Genomic DNA, 24610 nt, shown 5'->3' with positions numbered 1-24610 from the left:
TTCTTACAAGATTTGTAATGAATGATGGGGAAAAATAGAAGTCAATTTGTTCATATCGTCACATGTAATCTAGACGTTTTGTCAGACTAGCATACTTTTATTGACCCACTTGCCAAGATTGCAATTGTGCTTTCGATGCGCACACAATTAGTTATGATTGATCGGCGGATAAATTGTGAATTATTTTCAAACAGTGCACTGTTTATTGGATTTACAACAAAATAAACTATTACCTAGGTACATAATAAGTTTTCAAGGGACTACGAGTCCCTTACCAACCATGGAATGTGTCATCGAGATATCTTCCTTTCTAACACATTGAAAATACTCAGCTTGCATTGCAAACCCAATTTCGAGTTTCTTGCATTACGTGTAAAATGGCACTAAATTTTTTGTATGTAAATAAATAAACATGAATTTATTATTTCAATTCAAATAATAACATAATTATTTACCATTTCACTGGCCCCAAAGGCCTCAGTCCACAAGACTCGCCTTCATATCACAAAATATACAGTTTAGCCAGGTTCCAACATTATATATAGATCAGATACGTCTATGAATTACCTTTTCTTTTTACATAATCATACATAATGGTTTTCTTTGCATAACCCGTGCGTCTGTACATAAACAATACATTAATATTGTTTTAAGCTATATGCATCTCTTTAAAATTGAGACAACGATAAAAATTACAACAAAACGTATATTACATTATTCAAATTTATATCATCAACAGGACCGGTAAATTTCTATCTTTTTACATAACAGAGTAAGATGAGCTATTCATACGCAGCTGCTCACAAAGCCCTAGTTGAATACTTCGAGACAAGCTTTGTTAATTTTTAACTGGTCTATAGCTAGGCTACCATATTATGCAATGTAATGAACAAAATCTACAACGTTGGTTAAAGTTATGAGACATTTCAGTTGCTTTCAGTAAAAAAACAAATCATATAAAACATGAGAAAAATTGTTAGTGCTATAGGCCTGGACACGATCTTTTCATTATTGCCTGATTAAGGGCTGCTATCATCACATTGGTATGACTTTTCAATAAATAAGGTGAATTATTCTACTTAAACATAATTCATTAGTATACTTCTTTAGACCTTCTTCAGCATCGGCAAATGCAACACCTCTGGTAGTTCGATCATTTCGAGCCGAATGTTCGAAGGCTTAAATGGAAATCTCACGGCATACGTGAATTTGAGATCCATTAGAAGCTGTAAGCAATTACGAATTTAGTAATCATGTACATTAATATTGGTTTTTGTTCGAGTGTTCAATTTCATGACCGTCTAAATCGCAGAAATTTACTTCATTTGAATGTGAAAAACTGTAACATGATGATAGAAGAGATATTGTTTAGTGGATTGCCAAAAATATACCTGATCATTCTTCTCCCCACGTTCTTCAAGTTTAGTCTGCACCTTCTTGATGAAAGAAACTGGAACTCTAGTCTCATAATCATCTGCTGGGGTGTATAGATTCAGAATCTTCACGATTTGATTTGCAGTTAAATTATTGCACATTTCACAGACTGAGTTAACGTCGTCGTCTGACTTTCGAGCCTGTAGGAGTTGAGCTGCTTGAATAATTGGTTGGAGTGCTTCAGCTGCTGGCCAAAGGCGCTGATCTTTTGCCCATTGCTCAATAAAACTCAAGTTATACCTACAAAGATGATGAATCAAATAGTGAATGGTTGAATTTGATCGGCATTCCAATTTTTCGATTGTCGTATCTCTCAAGGTGAGAAGCAAGCTAATTGGAAGTGGATCTTAAGCAATATTTACCTTATTTGCATCCCTTTAGTCCATTGACAAAGTTCATTTCTGAGTAAAAGACTGTTGAGAGCAACAGCACACATGAAATAGAAGAGTTGCTTGAAAATTTGGACAACTATTTCAGGGTCGACACCATGATATTGCAACGTTTTGTGAACCGCGTTCAACTCGGATAAGAGTTTATCTAATTTCTGCTGTGTCGACTCAGGCTGTTCACCAACTGATGAAGATCGTGCCCTTCCGTGCATGTTCGAACTGAGACCAGTAATTGCTTCATGTTCCAAAAGTGCAGGAACTGTCAGTGCCTGTATACGTTCCTTCAAGTGGGTCATAATGTTAGTGAATATCCACAGTGCTATGTTACTGAGAACTACTCTGTACTCAGAGAGATCGAAATTTCTCAGACATTGATCATTTTGTCTCGGAGTATTCTCAATCTGGAAAGGCTTATCACCGGAATACTGTTTCATGTTATGAAGAAGTCTCAACGTATTGCTGAGCCAGAGTACGGAAGAGTCGAAGTCGTCTCGTTTTTTGATGACTCGTTTTACTGCATTTAGGTACCCCGTTAATAAAGTCCGAACCTTGTCGTCGTCATTAACGAAATCGGTGTGTCTTATGCACATGAAGATAATGTATGCTGGTAGACCCGGTAGTAGAGTCACAGCGACACGGGGCTTCAATTCTGTGAGCATAAGTAACCAGATAATCAGAAACAAGGGCAATCTAACTTGATGGAGTATTTTTTAATGATCGATTAAAAACTGGATCGAATATTTTTATTAATGATGGTTGTTTGCTAATTGTTTCGCCGTAAAGTAGAATGGAACAGCGATTCCGCAGTTTGGATGAAAATTTATTGATTTAGTAAATTGCTTACCGAAAACGAGATGGCGAATAATAACATTAATATCTTCTTTTCTGAATTCGAACATTCCTTCATAATCCCTCTCTTTCTTTCGAACGACTGGCATATTGCGTCCACTTTCGGTTGTCGGTCCAGAAACAGTAGTTGCAGTATTACCCGTTTCTGCACTATCAGGTACTAAAGACAATAATTCAACTATAAGTATTCTGTGAATGCTGTAAAATAGAAACTACAACAACCGGACATTAGAAGCCAAAAATTATGGCAGAACCCCACATGAATCGTTGAGATACTTTCAACAATTGAACCTTAACTCCAATACTGACAAGTTGTCAGTGTTCCACGACTGATTTGAAACCTTTTTTTCATCAAGATCTCGAAACATGTTGATTGATTGTTGTAAAATTGAGATGTATAAAATTTACTCTTATATCAAGCTTATCACTAAAACACATTATCACTCTGCAGCAATTTGCAGTAATCTTCAAATCACTGAGTTAGTCACGTAAAATTTTATGATGAGGTAATGTTCATTCAACTGATCTACCCTTCATACAGCATATACTAGGCTTACGGAGCTGTTTAACAAAAATATAATGGGTGCAAACTATAAGATTTGGTTATCACTGGAAGACGAGTTTCGTTATCATGTCATACATGAGTACATCAAAGAGAAAGCTCCACTCACCAGCATCTTTAGAGATGTAAAATCGATCTCTACTGTCTTTACTGTCCTTAAAATCATCTCCCTCGTCTTTGCAAGCAATAGGAAAGTAATTTTGTCGTATTGAATATTTCCAACATTAAGTCAAAAAATGGATTATGAATACAGTATACTCACAACCAGCGTCTTTAAGACGTTTAGCAAGAATCTTGCATTGCTTTTTGAATCTCCTGCACTCTTCTGAAATCTGGTCGTATTTTTCTTGCAAGTCCTGAGGAAAATATGATCATCATGATAATAATACGCCTTGTAAAAATTTTTTATAGCTTAAAGACGTCAGTTTATCTACAAGGAAATACTAATCCCAGAATCATGTTATTCCTTTGTGCGTACCAAATTTTCTGACGTTAATCTAGCGATTTCATGTTGCATGAACGCTTCGGTCTGCGTTTGAGGTGACCTGCTGAGATTCACGGAAAGCAGTTTTTGTTGGAGTTGGATTTCATCTTGCAGTCTATCAATTTCGGCACACCATTCATCTCTCTGAGATCTCCAGCATTTCTCAGTGGCTTGAAGTTCATCTTCCAGTTGTCTGGCGTTCAGAATAAAAAGGTATTCAGAAATTGCTGGTGTCACAGTATTGATTGGCGGGTATCAATACTTGCGTAAACCATACAAAATCGAAGATTTGTTGTTCGGTTTGACAACGTCTTGAAATATATACGTTGTTGAAAATTACGAGGTTTCATAATTTGAATGTTTTTACTATTCAACGAACAACATAATCTTGTGTTATGAGTGTAAGTGTAGCTGAATGGAATATCATTTTGCGTTGGTTGCAACATTCAATTTCCATTGTTCATTGTTAATATAAAGCAATGTAAAATTTGTGCAGCAACAAACAGAAATGGGTTCTCGTGAGTGCTAATCGTATACTCAACTCACTCTCTGGAAGATTTTCGCTTTTTAAGTCTACAGAAAATTGAAAGGCATGCACAAACGACAAAAGAGTCAAGAGTTAATAATAAATTCTTAGCTAGTGGTTTTAGGTCTAGAAAATTTTTCTCGAATAGTTAATGTTACCTGTTTATCTTCTTCTGTGCCTCAAACGCCAACACCAACTCCCCGTCCTCATTAATAATATCGACATCGCGACCGTAGTTAGAACCAAGGCTCTTCATCTTCCGCGTCTGATCAGCTAACACACTATGCAATTGGATGCACTCTTCACGTCTACGTTCCAATTCTTCTTGTAGAACTTCAAATTGATCTGCAACGTCGAGCGACACATGATTCAATGACATGGAATAATCAAATACTACAACGAGAATCCTGGTATTGGTATTGAAACAGATATGGGTACACTGCTTTTGATGCGATTATATCTGGAAATTTACCTTGAGATACACTGGGTAAATGTAAGGCGAGCAGGTAAAGACTTTGATGTTCCGAAATTTACGATAAATTTTTTATTCCTGGCTCAACCGTATAGACAACTTTTTTGACTTGAAAGGCGGGACTAAAGTTGAATCTGATTCCTTACTATACTTTTCTCCCGCATCTTACGAGGAAAAGTAAGTTTGCGGGACAAAAATTGAATTAGCGGGATGAAAAGTAATTTTACTCCCTCAGTGTGGGACGAAAAGTAGTTCAACAAGTTCAAATGCTTGTAATTTTTTCGAATGACAGTAATTAGGAACTATCTAATTTGTGAGACTGGAGGTCGCTAATATCATTCACTTATTTTGTCATCATTCAAGAAATCCGTGGAATAATGTATTGATGCTTACAAGCAGTATAACAACATCTGCCACTTTCACGAGCTATGAAGAAATGGCTCCTTCTCAAAAAGTCTCGTGTTATATGATTGTGATATACACTTGTGTGTATTATATTTGTGTATTATATTATATTTCACTCATACTTTTATAGATGATATGTTTTCCGAATCGGATTACTACAATGATTGAGAAATACGGCTAATTATGTTGTGATACGTTATGATAAATGAAGCTGATAAAGAATTAATCGTTTTTCAGACTTTTCTTAAAATTGGTAAATTGTAGAAAATCATACCCATTAAAGTTCGTGAAGCAGTTGTAGAGTCTGTTTCAGTAACTGCTTTCCTAAGCATGCCGAGGTCTGTCTTGAGTTTTTCGTTTTCCATCTCCAGTTCTTGAAGCTGTAAGATTCCAATATAATGTCAGTACGCAAATTTACGGACAATTTAATTACTTCTTAAGCTTTTTCATTCGACCAAATATTTGAATGTCAAATTTTCATAATAAATACGTTCATGCAATTATAACAATTCAACTATCAGTTGTATAAGCTGCAGATAAGAAAATCTGAGGTGCAGTGATTACCTCAGATACTTTCTGAGGCACGCTTGTAACTCGTATTCATATTATCCTTGCATCACATCAAATCATTTTATACAATTGTAATTTCTAATCAATAACATTTGAAGGAGTCTCACCCTGAAACTATCCTGTGTTCTGGAAGAATCTTCAGATGGTTCTTTCTCAGAGTCTTCTAGCATCCTGATTAGCCTGCCTTTTTCTTTTTCAACATCCTTTAGTTTTTGCTGCAGCTTCAAAACTAGACCAACGTCGATCGGTGGTTGTGTTACGTCTGTAGATCCAGAAGATGATTTGGTGGAATTCAGTTCTCCATCAGGTGGACTATCTGACGGGCGTTGATTCCAGTCGATTGTTTCTACCCGAGAATATGTTGCCGCAGAAGAAGCCGTCGAGCGCACAGATCCGTATCCAAAGTCCTAGATTGAGGTTGCAGAAAATAACAGGACTTTGTTTTAATGATACTTTTCTTCACTATCAGATGAACAATTGTATGACTTGCTACTTCATCATCAATTATGATTGAAGATTGGGGCTCATTATTAATGAATAAAATAGGTATAGAAAATTTGTGGACTGGCAGTGGAAGAGTTCAATAATAGTTGAGGAAATAATCTTACAGTATTTTGATCATCATGCGGAAGATCTGTTGCAACAATTTGACCACTCGAGTTAGAGGCATCACTGAGAGACCTTGAGTGCCCAGGAACATGTTTTGCGAGTTGCTGTTCAATCATTTCGGTATGCTGTTCCAGCTCGTGGAAGTCTTTGAGCAGTTTTTGGTAAGCATCACGATCTTGGTCTTGGTCGAGAAGCAGTAGATCTTTCTCCTGTTCCAATCGATGCTTCAGGATTTCTTCGGCGCCACGTTGGTTGGTCTTCAACTTCTCATTTGCCAATGATAGCTCCGATCTTAATGCCTCATTCTCTGCACGGAGGCGTTCATTGTCTTCGTAACTTTGTCGCATTTCTCTTTCTTTGTCCTAAAAGTGTGTTAATCTTTGTTAATGAGATTCAAAAGGATTCAAAAGGAAAGGCTGCGATTGCTCAGTTTAACAAATTATATCAGAACATGTATCATCAGTTGTCACTAAGTTTTGTTCAATGGTTATACTAACCTGCAGTAAATCCATTTTCTCATCCCTTTCAGATGTCAGAATCTCCTGCAGTTTCTCCAATTCCCGTTCTTTCTCAAGGAAAAGAAGATTCAATTTTTTATTCTCTACGTCTACGGCCTTCAAACCTTCAAGTTTGGATTTCAACTCCAACACTTCTTGCTGCGCCGTCTTGAGATGGTTGATTTCCTTCGTCTGCAAAACGGACAAATTTTTATTGACTTTGGAACAATAAGAAAAACGTTCCACATACTTATGAAAAGGCATGCAATCGTACCATATTTTCAACGTCACAAAAAATTATACAAGGGTATTTGACACAACGTTTTTCAAACATGGTGATTCACTTTAATTATATCTAATTGTGCGTTGATAATAGGGTACGCAATACAGCAGAATTCATACTCACTAGCTCATTAATCTTGTGTTGCATGGATATAATCTTATTCTCGAGTCCCTTGTTGAGCGATTTGACGTGTTCCACACTCCTGGCTTCTGCCTTAAGTCGCTTGAGTTCCTTCTTAGCCAAATACCTTCTTACACATGACTGCACTATTATAATATTGTTCAACTTTTTCTTGTAGGACAATCGAGCGAGATACCCTCTGGCAAACCTTTGAACAACAATAGCTGCTACATTGTCGCGCATCAGCTGATATTTCTTACGAGCCAATAACCCTCTGCCATAAGTCTGCAGGCCTAGAGCAGTTCGTTTCAGACGTAAGTACTGTGTCTTCTTCACCCAGCCTCTGACACAAGCTTGTATCTTAATCGAAGCTCTCTCTCGACGTACAGCCTGTGCTCTCTTCCTAGCAAGATACCCTCTGGAGTACCTTTGTATGCCCAAAATCGACTTCCGCATTTTGTGATAGCGTTTTCTACACAAGAACCCACGTACAGCTGTTTGTATGATGACACAGGCGTCCTTCTGCCGGTCGCCACGAAGCTTTTCTAGATAGGCCACTTGCCCAGCTCTGAACAGTACTTTGGTCTTTCCAAACTTGAACTTGTCCTCGTCTTTTATGTAATTGAATAATATCCGCCGACAGGTAATCTTGAGATCGTCTCTATCAATCTCCCTAAACTTGCAGAGACAACGATACCTCTGAAAGAAATCACCATACGTTCTCTGGGTTGGGAATCCAGCTGCTGATATTCGAATTGTTTCCAGCACACCACAGGCTCTCAACTGCTGAACTGCTCTTTCAGGATTGTAGGCGAAGGACTCCTTTGTGTCATTTGGCTTTATGCAACGGACGTAGTGCGGTGTTGTCGCATTCAACGTCGCCATTAACATGTTCAGCGAATCCCGGAATTGGGAGCCAACCTTTTGGGGGTCGAGAAAATTTGATCCGTTAGCGCTGTAAATTGTTATCTCGATTCCATGTGCATATTAAATTTTCACGGCAAATGACAAATTATACTTCAACAAATTTATTGGTAATTGAAATAGATATTCAACCGTAATGATCATGCAGTAATGCTTACGCAAATGAATTATTCAATTTGAGAAGGATCTCTTGGATCGTAATGTGTGAGGTAGAAATGAGTAGATAATTGCACTTACCGTTTTCTTATTCTGTTTCGTTGAGCTGGGAGCTGGTTTTTGGGCAGATATTTTGACTTTGACGTTGGGTACCCCGAGTTTTTGGTCATCGCCACTGAAGAGCTTCTTTAATAATTTATTCTGCAAATCAATCCACCGCAAATTGTTGAATCGTTGGAGCATGTTGAAGATTTTTTTGAGTGTATAGTAGATATGAAGATGTCGTTGAATTCATAACTCTATTAATTTAGTTAATTAAATTAATCACGAAATACCAAACAGCCGGTGTACTTACGCTTCCATCTCTGAGCACATCAATCTGCTCCTCAATTACGGTGTCCCGATTCTTTTCCAAAAATCCTGCGGTTTCATATTGGACTCGATCAGCGAAGTGATTGATGAGAAACGCGGTGGTACCAAATCTAGGTTTATCAAAATGCTTGGATTTTCCACATTTCGAGTACAACTTCTCTGCCCACGAATTGTCCGAACCTTTTGGCATCTGGGTTAGCCAATTTCATGAGATAAGGAGTGGAGAGAAAATAAATATTTTTATCCAGCTTTGGGAGAGAGCGTATATGATAACGAGAAAAGTATTTTCAATTTCTTACCCTGCATTCTTCATCGAGGAGATCCAGAATCCCCAATTTAGTTTCAATGAGATCAATGCAAGGTTGATTGTCGTAAAAATCGATGAATGTCCACTCGATCTCTTCTTTCAAATACTCTTCCTGTTCGAGTTTGAATACGTGTTGGTTGAATTGTTGTTGAAGTTTCTCATTAGCGTAATTAATACAGAATTGTTCGAACGAGTTGATTTCAAATGTTTCAAAACCGTAAATATCCAAGACCCCGATGAAACACTGGGTTTTGTTCTGCGACTGCAGTGAATTATTGATCCCAGCAACAATCCAGTTAAATAATTCGGCGTAGATATGTTTTGCCAGGGCGTCCCGAGCGCCGGTTGCTTGCTCGACGTTCATCGGTTTTAAAAAAACTTCTCGCATCGAAACAATCTTTCTATGGCACAACCATTTCCGCATTGCGCTCACATCAATCCCCAACAGCTCCGAAATGATAAGGAGGTGTCGATCTGAAGGCTGTATTCCAAAAAAACAGACAAATGAGTGAATAAGAAAAACGGTGGAAGTCCGTTAGTTTATTGAACATAGATTTCTTTAAAATCTCTTCAAATGTTCGCAGGGAAAAAAGCAACGGGCACTCACGGAAATCGTGCTCCCTTCTGTGTCATCATTTTGCGACACTTCACAGTTCATGAAATTTAAATTTCCTAAGTGCAATATGGCAGCTAAAATTCGTAGCATATCGTCCTGTTGTCGGGACGAAAAACCCAACATTGTTAGGGCTGTAATAGTGTCGTCGAAGGACTTAGCGTCGTTAATTCCTTCAATTTTCGGGTTTTTTCCTTGATTCAAATAATGGAAATCGTCTTGATTTTCCAAGTGCAAATAGGGCAACTGATTCCGAGATCCACACATTTGGTAAAATATGTGGTAATTTCTTTCTTCGTTCGCCTGTAGCAGATAGATAATTTAAAATAAATTCCGTACTCTTTTACCGAATTCCTACTATTTTACGTTAAGAACTTAAGATTCAGATTACAATAATTGAAAAGTTCGAGGAGAGAATTCATTCAGAGGTCTACTATTATTGACTTCTTTTAAATCTTAATACAAGTATCTCTTGAGTATAAGCTTCTTACTTTTTCCCTCTATAATTTTAATTTCTCGCATTATCGAACTTACTTGAAACACAACCCTCGATTTCTCTAGCAGATACGTCCTCATGCTAGCCCCAGTGATGTGATAATTTTTGTTGAACTGAATTTCGATGAACTTTCCAAATCTTGACGAATTATCATTTCTCGTAGTCTTCGCGTTACCGATTGCTTCCATAATGGGTGACGAAGCCAGTACTTTTTTCTCAACTTGAGTTTCCGTCGACGAAGAACCACCCACCGTTGCAAAATAACGCATTGCATATTTTGCAGATACTGTTTTACCGGCTCCGGATTCTCCCGATACGATGATCGATTGATCGTGCGTTTCTCTAAAAATTAATGTGAACAAATAATTTTTTTTTAAAAAGTTCAGAAGATCACAGGTGATGACAACATCAATCTATTGACATTATGCCGATTGAAAGAGAGGCTGCAACATTTTCAATATAATTGCAAGCTGTTGTTCGTAATATTTCTCTCTAATCACCTCTCCAGTTTGGTGTAGGCCTCCTCCGCGACCGCAAAAATGTGTGGTTCAAGATCACCCATGGCCTGACCCCGGTAGGCCCAAATGGTGTCATTCCCATATATCGGCAATTCATTGTAAGGATTGAAAGCGACGAGAACGATGCCGCAATAGGTGTAGATACAATGCCTTTGAAATCTGACTTGTAAGTTGTATAGAACAGCTGGTTCATGCAGAAACGACAGAGACGTAAGATTGTTTTCTCCGATAAGAATATCTGGGTTTCTCAGCGGTGGTAGATCAGTGTCGGATTTTATTTCAAGAACTTTTGTTTGATTAGAATCTTCTGTTTTAACTTGTAGCTTCGAAGCGCCCGCCTTGTAATCCTCCAGAAGCACTGCACCTTCCCAAACTTTTTCCTGGTGCGGCACCCATACTCTACTGTTCTGGAACCAAAGTAAACGTTCATCAACCTATTTGACAACTCCTTTCTATAATCGTAATAATAATCTTTTCGAAAAAGGGGCCTCATGGTACAATCGCCAAGGCGAACTACGGTGACGTAGGAGATCATAAATTTACCCATCAAAATGCAGCAGTTCCAAAATCGTTGCAATTTGAAATTGAGTCGACAACGACCGGAGCCTATACTCGATTGATCAAGCCTGTGACTGACAGAATGTGTAGACGAGTAGTGGAACTTGATAATAGAATCACGATTGTTATCACGTAATAGATAACAATACGGTTGGTATGACGTTATAGAATAAAATAGCGCGGAGTCTCCTCTGCAGCAGAATAAGAAAGAAGTTTCAACTCGTGTCACGCGTGAATTTAAATTATTTTTCAAAACAACATGAAGTTGCATTTTGCTACATGCAATTCAGAGGATCGCGGAGACTTTAAGCATGCATTTTAACAGTCAGAAAGTGTATTAAAAAAAAAGCAAACGGTACGCGAACGCGGAGTCGGAACGAACCACACAAAAGGACGAAGACAAACCCTCTTGTCAGTTTCGTGACTCGAATCCTCTTATTTTCGCATTCGGGGTCGCATCCCTCATCGGAAAGATTTTTAAGTTTCCAAGAAACAAGCCGAAGCTGGTTGACGTACTCGAATTTACGTTTAAAATTATCTCGCAGACTTTCTATTGGGCAAAATTCTTAATGAATCTACGTAATAGGTCAATCGGTCAATTTAAATTTAGTCGTGGGTTAGACTCCTAGATTACGATAGACCTCATGAATAATATTCGATGTGACTAATTTTACGTGTATAGGGTCGTATAAGAATCGTCACATACATGTCGCTTTCTAAATTATTAGTTAATGCCATTTAGAATTTAGAATCTGGTATGCCTGAAAGGGTACAGAAAAATGAATAATGGATATATGATCAAACATAAGTGTGGTTCTTGGCAAAACTTTTAAAGAGCGAAGCAAAAGAAAAATTTTCCATCAACTGAAAGGGAAAAAAAATTTCGAAACTCATCATCCAGCAGAAGATAATTGAAGTCGGACGTACCGAAAGAAAGTTCCATCATTGGTTGATACCAGCATTCTTTCGTAGAATATTCGTAAATGTGTTCTTTGTTTTCTAAAAGCAACCAACACAACTTACGCGTGAAACTAAATCAAATTTTTCAGTACGCACTTTATACATACAACATCGAGCATTGCAATGAAGAAAAAAAATCAATAAGAAATCAATGTTCAGTTCCAATTTAATTTTAACTAATCAATACACTATAATTGCATTTAGTGAAGTTTATTTGGTAGTACAGGTCAATGTTGTCAAAAAACACAAATGGATGGCTGATGATGATTCCGGAAATACGGTTTGACTGAACTGATGTTTGTTTTATCAGCGTACAGTTATCACCGCAGGCGGTTCCTGTTATCAATCATTTCTGCACGAGTATCGTGATACATTCACGTATCTATGCGTAAGCGTTGTACTATTTGAAGTAATGTTCGTTGTTATATTAGGATTATATAATTCAAGTATACAAATACGTATACTTGGTTTTTTATTTGTTAGTTACAATCTACCATTGATTCCGATATATACATATATGTATAATGCGATACATTGACGAATTAATTGATCCACCAATTTTAGATAGAAACGTCATGCGAGTACGAAGACAGAAGGGAATGTCTGCAGAGAATGTTGAAGTAATGTTGAAAGTTTCGAACTAATTCCCATTGGAGAAGGCGATCGACCTTTAGGCAGCCATTAACAAAAAATGAACTCCCACGCTGGCTTTGAGTAGTACTGTGAAAATATCTCAAGATATTGTACGTGTACCTAGATCTCACCTGCGATAAACCGTGTATCGTCGAATTTATATTACTGACTTTTAAATTGCAGGTGAATTACTGCTTTTGTTCTAGAACCACCCATGAAATATACTGCGCACGGAAAAAGTATTGTGAAAACCAACTCCGTGTGCAGTTCAGATCTCGCTAAATATGTAGCATATTCGGAGAATGCTTGTCGAAGGACCTCGATAAAGAGAATGTTCGACATGAATGACGCATCGGGTAAATAAAATTTATTGTTAGCGAAATATAATCAGACCGGTGGCGGATGCCTTATCAGTGAGTACATTGATCGTCAGCTGGGATGTGAAACGTTCAGTACGATAATGCCAAGGCCGTTCAGACGAGTGAAGACTAGATTTCTGGCTCGCAATCCAGAAACTTTGGGACCAAACGGAAGGATACAGGTCGAAGATGAACGAGGTCATCCGAGTGCAGGTGAGAAATTGTATTCTATCTAACGTATCATGATTTGGTCGTGAAAAAGATACTCCCATATGAAAATCAAGGCATTGCTTTTGGCTTATAATCACGTCTGCCATTGGCCTACGCAATAATGCGGAGCGGCCGACCTCGAGTTACTAGCTGCTGACCTGACCAGCTCGGTAAAAACCGATACGGTCCCGTCTCTTCGTAAAATCGCGGTTAGCTTAGCAGGTAGGTATAAAGTAGGCACCAAAGGCTACGCCATCGGCGAAGGTATAATATCCGCGTTTCTACGATCAATTCCTTTCTCCATTCAAACATTCGAGCGCTCTACCGAGTCTCAATTTCATATTGTCCTTCCCACCGCGTAGTGTTTTGTACGCAAAACTGAATAACCAAAACTCTCAACTCTCTAGACGTGATCCGGCATACCGGAATTGTACGTTATTTGTTTTTTTCTTTGTTTTTTTGCTTCAGAAGTGCTATAAACGCTGTTCCCAAACTTCACGGACTCTGAAATCTATCAGCTTCTACATCGGCTGAATTATCGAAGCTGCCTTTTGCGGTGGACATTCCGATTTTACATCGGCATCATTTCTTTCAAAAGAGACGTGTGTTGAAATTTGAATAAGCGATCAATCGTTTTGCAGTATTACCTATATGCGGTGAAAGGGGAATGAGATCAGAAGATCTTCCCGATCGAATATGATATTATCGCAGCAAGCGCAGCTGAATCAAAAGTAAAGGTGTATATAACGGTAACTCGGTGCGCAAACCGATCTAGCTAACTTTGCAATTGTTCCTCCGGCGTTCGGATAATTCGTTTACGTGGCCACACTGTATCACGGCTGTGCCGATCTCGCGATTTTTCCGGCTTTGCGTGGAGCACGCCTCACCGCTGCAAAAGCCACAGAGTTCTATCCTGTGCAGCCGCAATAATTTCCAACTCGAGATAAGCCAGGAAAGTCATACTTTTAACTGACAGTCAGCTGCATGGAAGGATCAGCGAAATACTTCCAGCGTTACTTATTCATACAGTGTACAGGATATTCAGCGAAATGTCACGGGTAAAACCTTTGCAGAGAAATTATACGATTTTTCGTAATCAAGGGACGAAGTTGAACACGGTATGCCGAAATGCACACTGCTGCAGAACACAACGTCGAGTGAAATATGATTTCGAAATACTTTTCGAAACCACGAATATATATGTGCCTTTCAATCGATGAGTTGTCCGGCTGATTCTTTTGAAATTGATCTCGTGAGTACGATCGTCAATGATTTCGTCGTCGTCAACGAGAAGGCTTTAATTGCGAGGATCTTTTGTTCCCGGTTGCAACTTCGGTGCTTGTCACCAGCAACGGATGCAGCGATCTGAACTTACTTATTCCGCATTCATCAAAAACCGGTCACATGTCTGTCTATATTATTTATCTTCATCACGGCGACAATGAAATTCCGCTCGCACAATTCGACAATGCAGAGTATTCACAGAGCATTCGATACACCTTCATTGATATTGTTCGCCTACGCCGTCGCGTTGTCAAGCACCATTCCACTCTGTCTAACGGTCAAACGTGTCGCAATTCACGCTCCGATCCATACGATGGAAATATCACTATGATTTCCATTGAGATTTTCTCTACGCTCGCAGAGTTGAAGTTCTCAATAACGTCACGATGCAGGATACTTCGGGTACTACGCTATATGTGCATACGTATGTCGTATCGGCTTCTCTTTCGAAAACAATTTCTCCAATGTTCAAAACATTTTTTTTTTTTTTCTTTTTTTCCAGCAGGTAGTTCAAAACATTGAAAATTATATTGTACAGTTATAGGCGCACGTTATATCCAGACACCTTGAGTGGCTTCTTGGCTCTATGGATGGCTGGTTGGACTGGTATTGAGTATTCTTCTACGACTGGTACACCGCGCAACGAGAGTCGACCTCCTGCGAAACTCTACACATATATACTAATTTTACTGGTTGCGGCTATTGCTTGAGCTCATGTCAAAACATAAACCCGGAGACGTTTCACTGTCATCTATGCTATCATGAAATACACATGTACGTAGGTTAGTGATCGGTTTAATTTTTGCTCTTTTCAAGCATCAAGTGCTTTGTGATTCGTATTTTATTTCTTTCGTTCGTTCGTACGAGTGCGCTGTTGAATGTTATGCAAATCATCAGGTCGACCCCGAAAGCTTTCATTTCATTTTTTTTCTCACTCTATCGATTTGGCTATACGTTGCTCAATTTTGACAATTGAAATTTTCTCGTTTTACTTTCATTGAAAAAATCGTGCAACCAAACACGGAAAGTAAAAATGTCGTTGTTTTGCGAATTGTACCAAATTAAACTGACATTGTATAAAGAGAGCATTTTTGTGTTTTTTCCACCTTTTAACCGCGCCACATTTCGTCATTAATTCTTCTCTCATTTCTTAGTGGTTACCGAATATATTGCTTGTGTCCTAATCATAGGAACGTTTTCAAGTAGAATTCTGATCGCACGAACGCCCGTTAAAACGCATGAGCACAGTTGAACGTTCAACGGTCCTTTGCTCGAAAAGTACCGTTGGTAAACAAAAAAAAAAACAAAAAAATCCTATGATTAATCGAACACCAGGAAATTCCCAAGATTTTTCAGGGGTTTTGCGGTAGCCAAGATTACGCATCGTAGTGTTAAATCGGGAATTTAAGGATGTCTGATTCACGGTGGGTAGACTTTTGCTGTAAAAGGAAAAAACAAAATCAAGCTGAGGTGATTAAATCTTTTCCTTTTTTTTTTTTTTCTTCAAAACTTCAGCTCCCAGGATTACGTAGAGATTCGCACATACTCGAGACGCGCTTAATAAACCTCAAAGCAGGTATGACATGTTCGCAGACTCGTATACTTGGAGAATCGTATTCCGTCACTGAAGAAACGTAAAAGGCTTCGGTAAACTGTGTTACTGTACTGTGCTTTGCCGTTTTAGAAAGGATCATCAGCTGACGAAACGAGTGGATAATACCGCACGATCTGCGACGAGATATTTATGCAAGAATTAAGTGTAGAAGCACTTCTACTTTCTGCAGTTCACAAAATACCGAGATATGTATATACACGGTTGAATTTCAATAATTTAGTCTGCTTTGAAACTCACTCTCAATATTACAAGTAAATCTATCAACGAGTAGATGAACAGCTTTTAACGTTTTCACTTGTTTTTTTTTTTTTTTTTTTTTTTTTTTTTTTGTCAAACGAACCGATCTCCGAAAAGTTTCTAGAGTGTCGGGGCAACGTTTTCTGCGATGAGGCACGAACACGAGTGCTTGTAATTGTACAATGATTCCGACTCGTCTTGGCTAATAACGATAATTGTGCCTATGTGACCGATGCATGTGTATATCAATATTATGCGAAGAGATGACTGTAAGCGCTACGGTATTACGTGAACGTGTGCGGATATGTATCACGAGCTGCGAATATGCGCGGGAATAGTCGTAAGGTTTCGTATAATGCTTCGTACCTATCGGCACCTCCAATAAAACCTATACCACTGGAAGTGGCATCTGTCGAAAACACGATTCGTGCGCTGATAAGGTCGCGAATAGGGTCGGGTTCTCGACCCGGAGGTCACTTTCATCCGTTCGTGCGGACCGGAAATAAGCGGGGCTTTTCGAGATCCGATCTACCGCCCAGCGATGGTTTTTTAACATTAATAAACAGCGTCCGACCGGCTATAACATTTGCAGTGATAAGAATATTTCTGCGTTTCATGGGATTCTCGTCAAGTTGTACGTACGTAGAGTGAAAAATGAAGTTTTCAGAGAATTGATAAGAATGAAAACTCCGTCGAAAAACTCGGAGCACCTCGATGCGAGCGAAAATCGGCTATGGCACGAAGCTACGTCGAATCAAGCCGTATAAAAATGTGTGCTCAGTGAGTCGTCGAGCTAAAATGGGTCGTCAAGGGTGTAAAACTGGATATAGGGGGAATCGCCGGCCAACTTCGTGAATCGTCAATGGATTATGATAAATCAATGCCGATATCGCACGAACTGGCAAAGTCTCAGATCGAACGGCGCTACAGTACGTGCGGATCAGTACACAACGGAGAAATTAGAAATTGGAAGTTCATAAAATGATCACGACGTTCGGGCACCGATTAGAATCGATTGAATCCGACAAGATGACCTTAGAGCACACTTTAATTTCAACAGATGCGAACACATCAAGTTTCGCAGAATTTATAGTTGACGATTTTCGAATAGCTATGATTCTTCCTTTCCTGAATTCTCGCGAGCACTTTCCACGGCTGCCCTGCGCAGTTACACCTGTTTTAAACCGCGGTGTAATAATTCAAGGGATATTCTCTTATCCCAGAGTTCTTGCTCGTCGGTTTATTTACGGCGCTTGAACCTTATACATTATCTAGTTCGATAATACCGTGGACAATAAAAGCGGTCCGACACACCTTGAATAAAGTTTTACTCGTTCAAAAGTACGTGCACACAGCTACCATAGCCAACGACAAACCGCTTCGCTGGCGTGTAACGGTAAGTGACGTAATCCTGGGTAGGTTATTTGCTATTCAGACTGAGTCCAATTTGAACTTTAGACCGTCGAGACGATTCGTAACGCACTCACCTGCGTTAATTTGAGAAAATCACAAAAAAAAAAATACCGTTTTTTCATCTGTTATTTCATACCGATGGGAACGAACGCGCCGCGGACCTCCGGTCTAACGCCTCTGCGAGATGAGAGAAAATTATTTTTCAAAAAATAGGAATCAAGTGTGTTGCCCTATTACGTAATCGCGTATAATACGTTGGTCGAACAAGTCGTGAACGACGAAGCATGGCGAAGATTAGAAGAAATTAGATAAACGGAATTACGAATCTGATATTTCGTTGTCCGCGGATATCCGTGAAAAAAAAAAAACAAACCCTAAATCGATTTATAAACCTGGTACCCAACTGAAACAACGCACTGTACATTAAATAAAACGTTCACTTAATTCGTATTATATTATTCTGACGCGTGCATACAACGCGTACCAAAAGTACCTATGCCGACGCAACGCACGCGTTTTATTCTCACGTGTAAATCAACTGATTAAATCTTAACCGCGCCAAGTGCTAATGTGCAGGAGTAATTAACGATGAGGCCTTTACATGTACGTTTTATCGCATCGCGCTTGTGTGAAGCAGCGCATTTCCACCGATATGCTCGTAAAACGTTTGCCGAATAAAAAAAAAGGATTTTCCCTTTTCTCGACCCGCGGTGAACCTGAAATTTCGCCGCGCAGTCGAACAACTTCACCTACTTCAACTCGTTATGACAAATCGGTTGAGGACTTGAAAATAAAAAAAAAAAAAAAAAAAAAATGCAATCGAGCTCGTCTCCCGTAGTCAATCGCTTCACGCGTGGTAGAGCAGCGAATTAGCATACAATGTAAAAACCAGACCAGTTTGCTGTCGATAATTATCCTCCACGCACTGTCCATGTACGTAAACTAGTAAACGTGAATTGTCGAGTAAAACGGGAAACGAAATTATGATTACATCCAACGAGAAACTCATGCTTTCTCCGTACCGCAATTCTTAAATCATTATAATCATGATAATGGAGCTTTCGCCCGCGGAGAGATTGAGCGGGATGTTCAAGCATAGGTATAGTAGCGGATGTTGTTCACCGTCGTTCGGTTCTGAATTGTGCTGGCAGCTACGTAATGTAATCCGTAGACTAACAATAAGTCGAGATGTTCACCATATTACCACCGTTCGTTAAATAAATCGTTCCGCGAAATAAATCGATCGGTGCCGGACGAAGCAAACGGAACGATACAGCCGCAGCGTGCTCCTAATATTTCGTACTTCGCTGGCGAACGTGATGGATAAAATTCATCGAAGAATTATATCAGCGGAGCAAACGCTGCTGCGGTCTGCGGGGGAGTGAGAATGAATAGATGAGTAGCGATACGATGCAGATAGATACAGTTTGAGAACGGTTCTCAAGCTTTCTACGCTGTACGCACACCGGTAGGTGCCAACATAATCCGGTGTGTCGGTAATACATACGACGACATAGTATATATGATTCATAGTAATTACAATCAGCTACGAGGTAGGTATATAACATACGTGTGTACAAACCTATCTTCCGCATAAAAAGCAAACGCACGTGAATTCCCACGGTGCAGATTTCGTCGACCCGCTCGCTATCCGCAAGGATCGTTAACCTACGTATTCTCGATATTTACGCATAGTAAATCGAGGGGATTATTCGGTGCGGCCGTTTTTTTCGAATTTTTCCGGGGATCGGGGAGAGAAATAGCACGTTTTTTTGCCAAGTAGTGGAGACGTCTTCGATCGATTATTCTTTCGCTCTATTTTACATGTTTCAAGTCTTCCTTGTAACTCATTGTCAGGCGTACTTACACATGCTATGCACGAAGGTGTTCGAACAAACCAAGATCCAATCTACTTTTAACGTCGCCAACTTATACGCCTATTGAGAACACGGTCCTTAATCACACACAACTACAACGCGAGTCACAAAGATCCATTCGATCAACATATCTTATCTAATCATTTCACAATTGTAGTGTGAAAATTCGCGAGCTCGGTACCCCCAGAGAAGAGCCACCTCTTTCCTGTTCAGTGAAAACTTCGATCACCGCCGAAATAAAATAACTTTGAAAGATTTTTTCCCCGAGCGCGAATCAAACGTACACGCGATACGAGATATCGATATAGGAATCCATTCCGTTCGCGTGAGAACGAACTTGAAGGCATATCGGTCAAGAATTTGAGTCAAGCAGCTGAGCGTATCTTAGCTCTAGACGAACACTATGGCCATGCCTTGGTACCTTCGCGATGGTTGTCCAATAAATTTTGTTCCAACGTTTTACACACCGCTACGGTTCGGAAGAGCCGCGCGCTGATGCGCTGTACATTTCATTAGGTAGTTTTCACGGTGAGTACCCTGTATAAACTGTTATATACCCAGCTCATTACTCCTTACAGGATTTATCGCGATGGTGTATAATTAATCGTCATTACCTTATATACCTTACAATTATATGGTCATACATCGCGGTTCAAATACCCTGGTTCGTACGTACGTACATACAACACACCCCACCTGCATCGCGAATGATTCATTTCGTTTGTTTCATTGTCCCTACGTTCTTATATCGAAATTTTGATTCGACGTTGGTTTCTGTTCGGTGCAGCACGCGTATTATTCATCGCGTAAGATATATCTTATCGCGACATACATACGACACAATCGGTCCGCCTTGATATTGTTACAACGAAGTTGCAAAAATATCCGCTCGATACACGCGTACCTTTATATTTGATAAGATGCGCGAGACTATAGCGTACCCACCTGAAGATCGTGGCATGTCGATGAACCGCATTTTAGGGGCTACTTCGTCCCTGAATCAACTTTCGCGGCCATCGACGCATGAAAATAGGGATGACGTCCGCGTGATTTTTCATAAGACTTCAGACACTTTTTGCAGACCAACTGCGACAGGCTTTTGAATTAATTCGGATATTATTTTCTCGGGATATACGCGGTGTAAGTATATCCGGTTTTCATGTGCGACCGCCTTTCGTTCTTGTAGACCACATCAGAAATGAGTCACGATCGAGTGACACTATTATTATAGTTATTGCACGGGTTGAATGATATCGCGGGTAAAAGCTCAAGCGGTACACAGGTATACCGGAGGCATGGTTGCGAATCTGTTTGTGAGTGATTTTAATTAAACATCAAATAGTGGGGCATTATTTACACTTTTCACGTGCGAATTCTTACTGCGACGATGAGAATTACGTATTCCATAATTTACTCGAGCGTGGAATGGCGGTTTATGAACAGCGGTTTATTATACCGCAATAATGATCAACGTGGTTGGCGCAATGCCCCTGCTCCACGGGTTGAATATAATAAGTACTGGAAATGTAGAAATTGAAAGTTCAATTTCATTTATCCTCTCCGAACCACGTAACACGTATAAATTACCGATACGAGACGATTTCTTACACATGGAACCTCTTTTGCTTTTCATCATCACCATCATCAGACGCGTATACAGAGGTTCACGTAACACATTCATACGTCAGATAGAATATTGTGTAGATGTATGATTTTGCAACGTGTGCCATGTGAACTAATAACACGGTTGATTAATTTCATAACCGAATGCACCCGTAATACGAATAAATAGCATTGTACATGCATTATGTTATGTACATTATGTATAATCCTGATCCTGATCGTGCGTGTTATGCATGCCGATGCGATAAGAGATACATAAACCGAACATAAACCGTTTTTAGAGTATCTGTATGATGTAATTAATATGCTTCGGTATCATTAACGAAAGGACATAAGCCGTTGTAGATCGATGTAATAATGCACACGACGAACAAAGTAAATGAGAGACATATCCCGAAAATGAATCGAAGATATTGTAAAAATCCTCCCGTTTGCGCCATTTCGAATGAGATGATCGGAAAATTGTAAAAGCTTCATCGCGACGTATTTGTTCACCAGTGATAGTTGAATTTCTATTTTTCCTGATATATATTTTTGATGCTACGGGCTTTCCTAGTGTCTGAATGTCGTCGCTGCGAGTCTGAAAAAAGCGCAATTAAATACCACAAAAAATCAAAGTGGTAATTCTCTCCATCGCAGCACCGTGGAAATTCTAAATATTTGAATAATATATAAACTCGTTTGCTCTATGTAAATATTCTTGACTACACCTGAGTAGATACTTGTTTCTGCATGAAAAAATTGTCAAGAGTCGCAGAGTTGAGGTCGGTCAAGATTCAGGGCTCGATTCAGGGTTTCGAATTACTGCAGTAAGGGATGCTGCGATGGACGGGTATTCCCGTTTGTCATCCTCGATGATACTGAAGTATTGAAATCACTTGATCGTCATCAGATTTGTGAATTATAATCATTCTTACTGAATTTTTCAAATCCTTGAAAATGCTGAAGGATGACAAATGAATGGCGCCTCTGCACGATGTTTCGAACACTGAAAAGTGCCTCTATGAAAATCTTTCAAATAGAATCTAGAGCGTCAGTTGCACTTTTGAATAATTAACACGCACGTATTGATGCAGTTTCAATAATAAACTTGGGATGAATCTGGGTTTGCCAGGAAATAGGCTCAGTCGCTCAAGTAGAGATCGATAGTCCGTCCAGCGCGGGCGCCACCCCTGCAACTCGTCGAGGCAACCCTCTGCAGCGGGTATTCAGGGTGCAGATCGAGGTCAAGTTTTCCACCTACACGCACCTCATAACTACGTTTCTATATTTTTTCCCACGAATGTATTTAGTTTGTTTCAGGTCGAAGCTAATGTTTTCAGGTGAAGATCGGTGAGGATCGCATTTGTCCCGAGGATAGATCGTCGTTCGGACTATGCAGAAATTTTCAGACGCGCTACAGGTCGCCTCATTTCGGTTTGCACCTGGAATTTTTTTTCCATTTACCAACAAAGAGGTTCCACGTTCTTAAGGAAGGATCAATTATTGGTCCTAAACTTTAAAATGATTAAAACCAGAACTGTATAACGTGAATAGTCACATTTACTTTATCTGTACGTAAACTAAATAATTATCCGACGAATCTTAGGTGTTGTTCGTAAATCATGCTTTTTTTTTCAATCTTTTGATTTCGATTTTCAGTCACGAAGATCTTCAACTGGGTATGACGCATGTGAAGTCCGAAAGATAAACGGAACGTCACGTACTTTTAGCTTGTCGCCAATAAATACCGGGGTTCCATGAATTCCGTTCAAATTGCACAGAAGAATTTCATTGAATTCCCGTGGGATGAGAAATGAGATTAAATTCATTGGAGACGCGAGGGCCTTACTTTTGAGCACGTGAAGTTTTGAACGTTACATAGACCGCAATTATTGAAATCGAAATAATCTACCCCGAGAATTAGATCGACGATTTTGAACCGACAGACCATCCGACCTTCATCGATGGACACAAAAGGGAAGGTCGTGACGTGTAAACATAGTTGTCGTATCCGTTCGAATGGCATAGTATCAATTGATCTTGAGATAACTTCTCACTACGTATGACAGGATCTATTTTTCTAGCTTCAGCTGCTTTTATATGAAATTCTTCCGGGCAAATTTCTCGGAATCTTGCCTGAAACAATCCATCGAGATCGGAGAGGAACGGTAATAACCCTTCGATCTTGTCTGCAGCCCGCAGCTCTACGTATAAAGCGTGTATGATACGAGTTTGTGCAGCTGTGTAAGCTAGATACCTCGTATTATAGTCACCGTCAGTATATCGGAAATAATATTTGTAACTAGTTTTGCTCGGTGTAACGATACGGAAAAATGTTCCGTGCAAGGTTGCAGTGTTGAGATAAAAAATTGAAGAGGTTAACGATGAAATTTTTTAGCACGAATCAATAACGTTTCCTCGTAAAGAGGAAGCAATGTGCTGACATAGAATAATGGAGTAAAAGTTTTTTCACTCCAGTTTACCTGAATACCCAGTAAAACGAGAGGGTTCGCTTGTACCGAATGGTGATCCAACGATTCAAAGATTTAAATTCCACTTGGTCATTCAATCCTTGAGATCGATCGTAATCCTACTGTTACAAGCACCTCGGAGGACCTATATCGATCGATCAATTTTACTGAAATGTTTAGTTGAACATTTTTTTATCAATACGATAGTTTATGCGGCGGAAATATAACTGGTTAATCGAAAGAAGAAATGAGCCTAGACTCGAGCCGTGGTTAAAAATGACGGCGAAAATAATATGTTGGAATACCTTGACGTATAATTCCCTGGTTGTCATTGTGGTGACGGCCTGCGATAATTCGATGCCCGATAAATATTAGCTCACAGTATTCCAATGAAGTTGAACATCTTTTTAACGAAACCTGAACTCCCGGTAATTTTTTCATGCGGAATAATTTATCTATTTCACACACCACACAACCGATCCAGTCACGACATTGTCATACACATACTGCGTTCGTTACGAATTTTGAATTGGCAAGGAACCACGCTACTGGTTCGCGATCACTACTCGCCAGGCGACACACAGCTGGCTAATGGAAATTGGAATAAGCTAAGGCTTACTTACTATCGGGTAAGATTGTACGCTCCATACTATCTAACCCCCTCCCCTTCATCTAGCGCAAGGTGAACCGAAGAGCGCGACAGGTGTCGCGATCTGGCTTCTCACCCTCGAGGCACAATGGCAATGCGCGGCTGGTACGACACGAGGCGGGGTCCTGATAACCCCTTGAAAACTAACTGATA

At 39.5% G+C, this 24610-nt stretch overlaps 1 protein-coding gene across 3 annotated transcripts; it reads right to left on the bottom strand.

Annotated features, from left to right (window-relative positions):
• Positions 1–49: 49 nt before the first annotated feature.
• On the bottom strand, positions 50–24408 carry LOC105692840 (unconventional myosin-Va). Of its 3 annotated transcripts, XM_012412323.3 has the most exons (21): positions 24114–24408; positions 10569–10993; positions 10107–10410; positions 9567–9875; positions 8952–9440; positions 8636–8842; positions 8362–8481; positions 7204–8121; positions 6798–6989; positions 6300–6662; positions 5799–6098; positions 5396–5501; positions 4403–4589; positions 4265–4291; positions 3713–3911; positions 3497–3590; positions 3344–3409; positions 2668–2832; positions 1797–2472; positions 1392–1674; positions 50–1226 (listed from the first exon to the last, which is right to left on the bottom strand). In XM_012412323.3, exons 1-21 carry the CDS (start codon positions 24138–24140, stop codon positions 1107–1109), a joined length of 5577 nt encoding a protein of 1858 aa, XP_012267746.2. In that variant the 5' UTR covers positions 24141–24408; the 3' UTR covers positions 50–1106. The 3 variants fall into 3 exon arrangements, with proteins under 3 accessions (XP_012267746.2, XP_012267748.2, XP_012267747.2); XM_012412325.3 differs by lacking the exon at positions 3344–3409; XM_012412324.3 differs by lacking the exon at positions 4265–4291.
• Between the last annotated feature and the right edge of the window lie 202 nt (positions 24409–24610).

The sequence above is a fragment of the Athalia rosae genome, chromosome 1 (assembly GCF_917208135.1).
Source record: "Athalia rosae chromosome 1, iyAthRosa1.1, whole genome shotgun sequence".
Taxonomy (NCBI): domain Eukaryota; kingdom Metazoa; phylum Arthropoda; class Insecta; order Hymenoptera; family Athaliidae; genus Athalia; species Athalia rosae.
The sequence above is the reverse complement of the archived record's forward strand: the minus strand, read 5'-3'. Positions and strand labels throughout refer to the sequence as shown.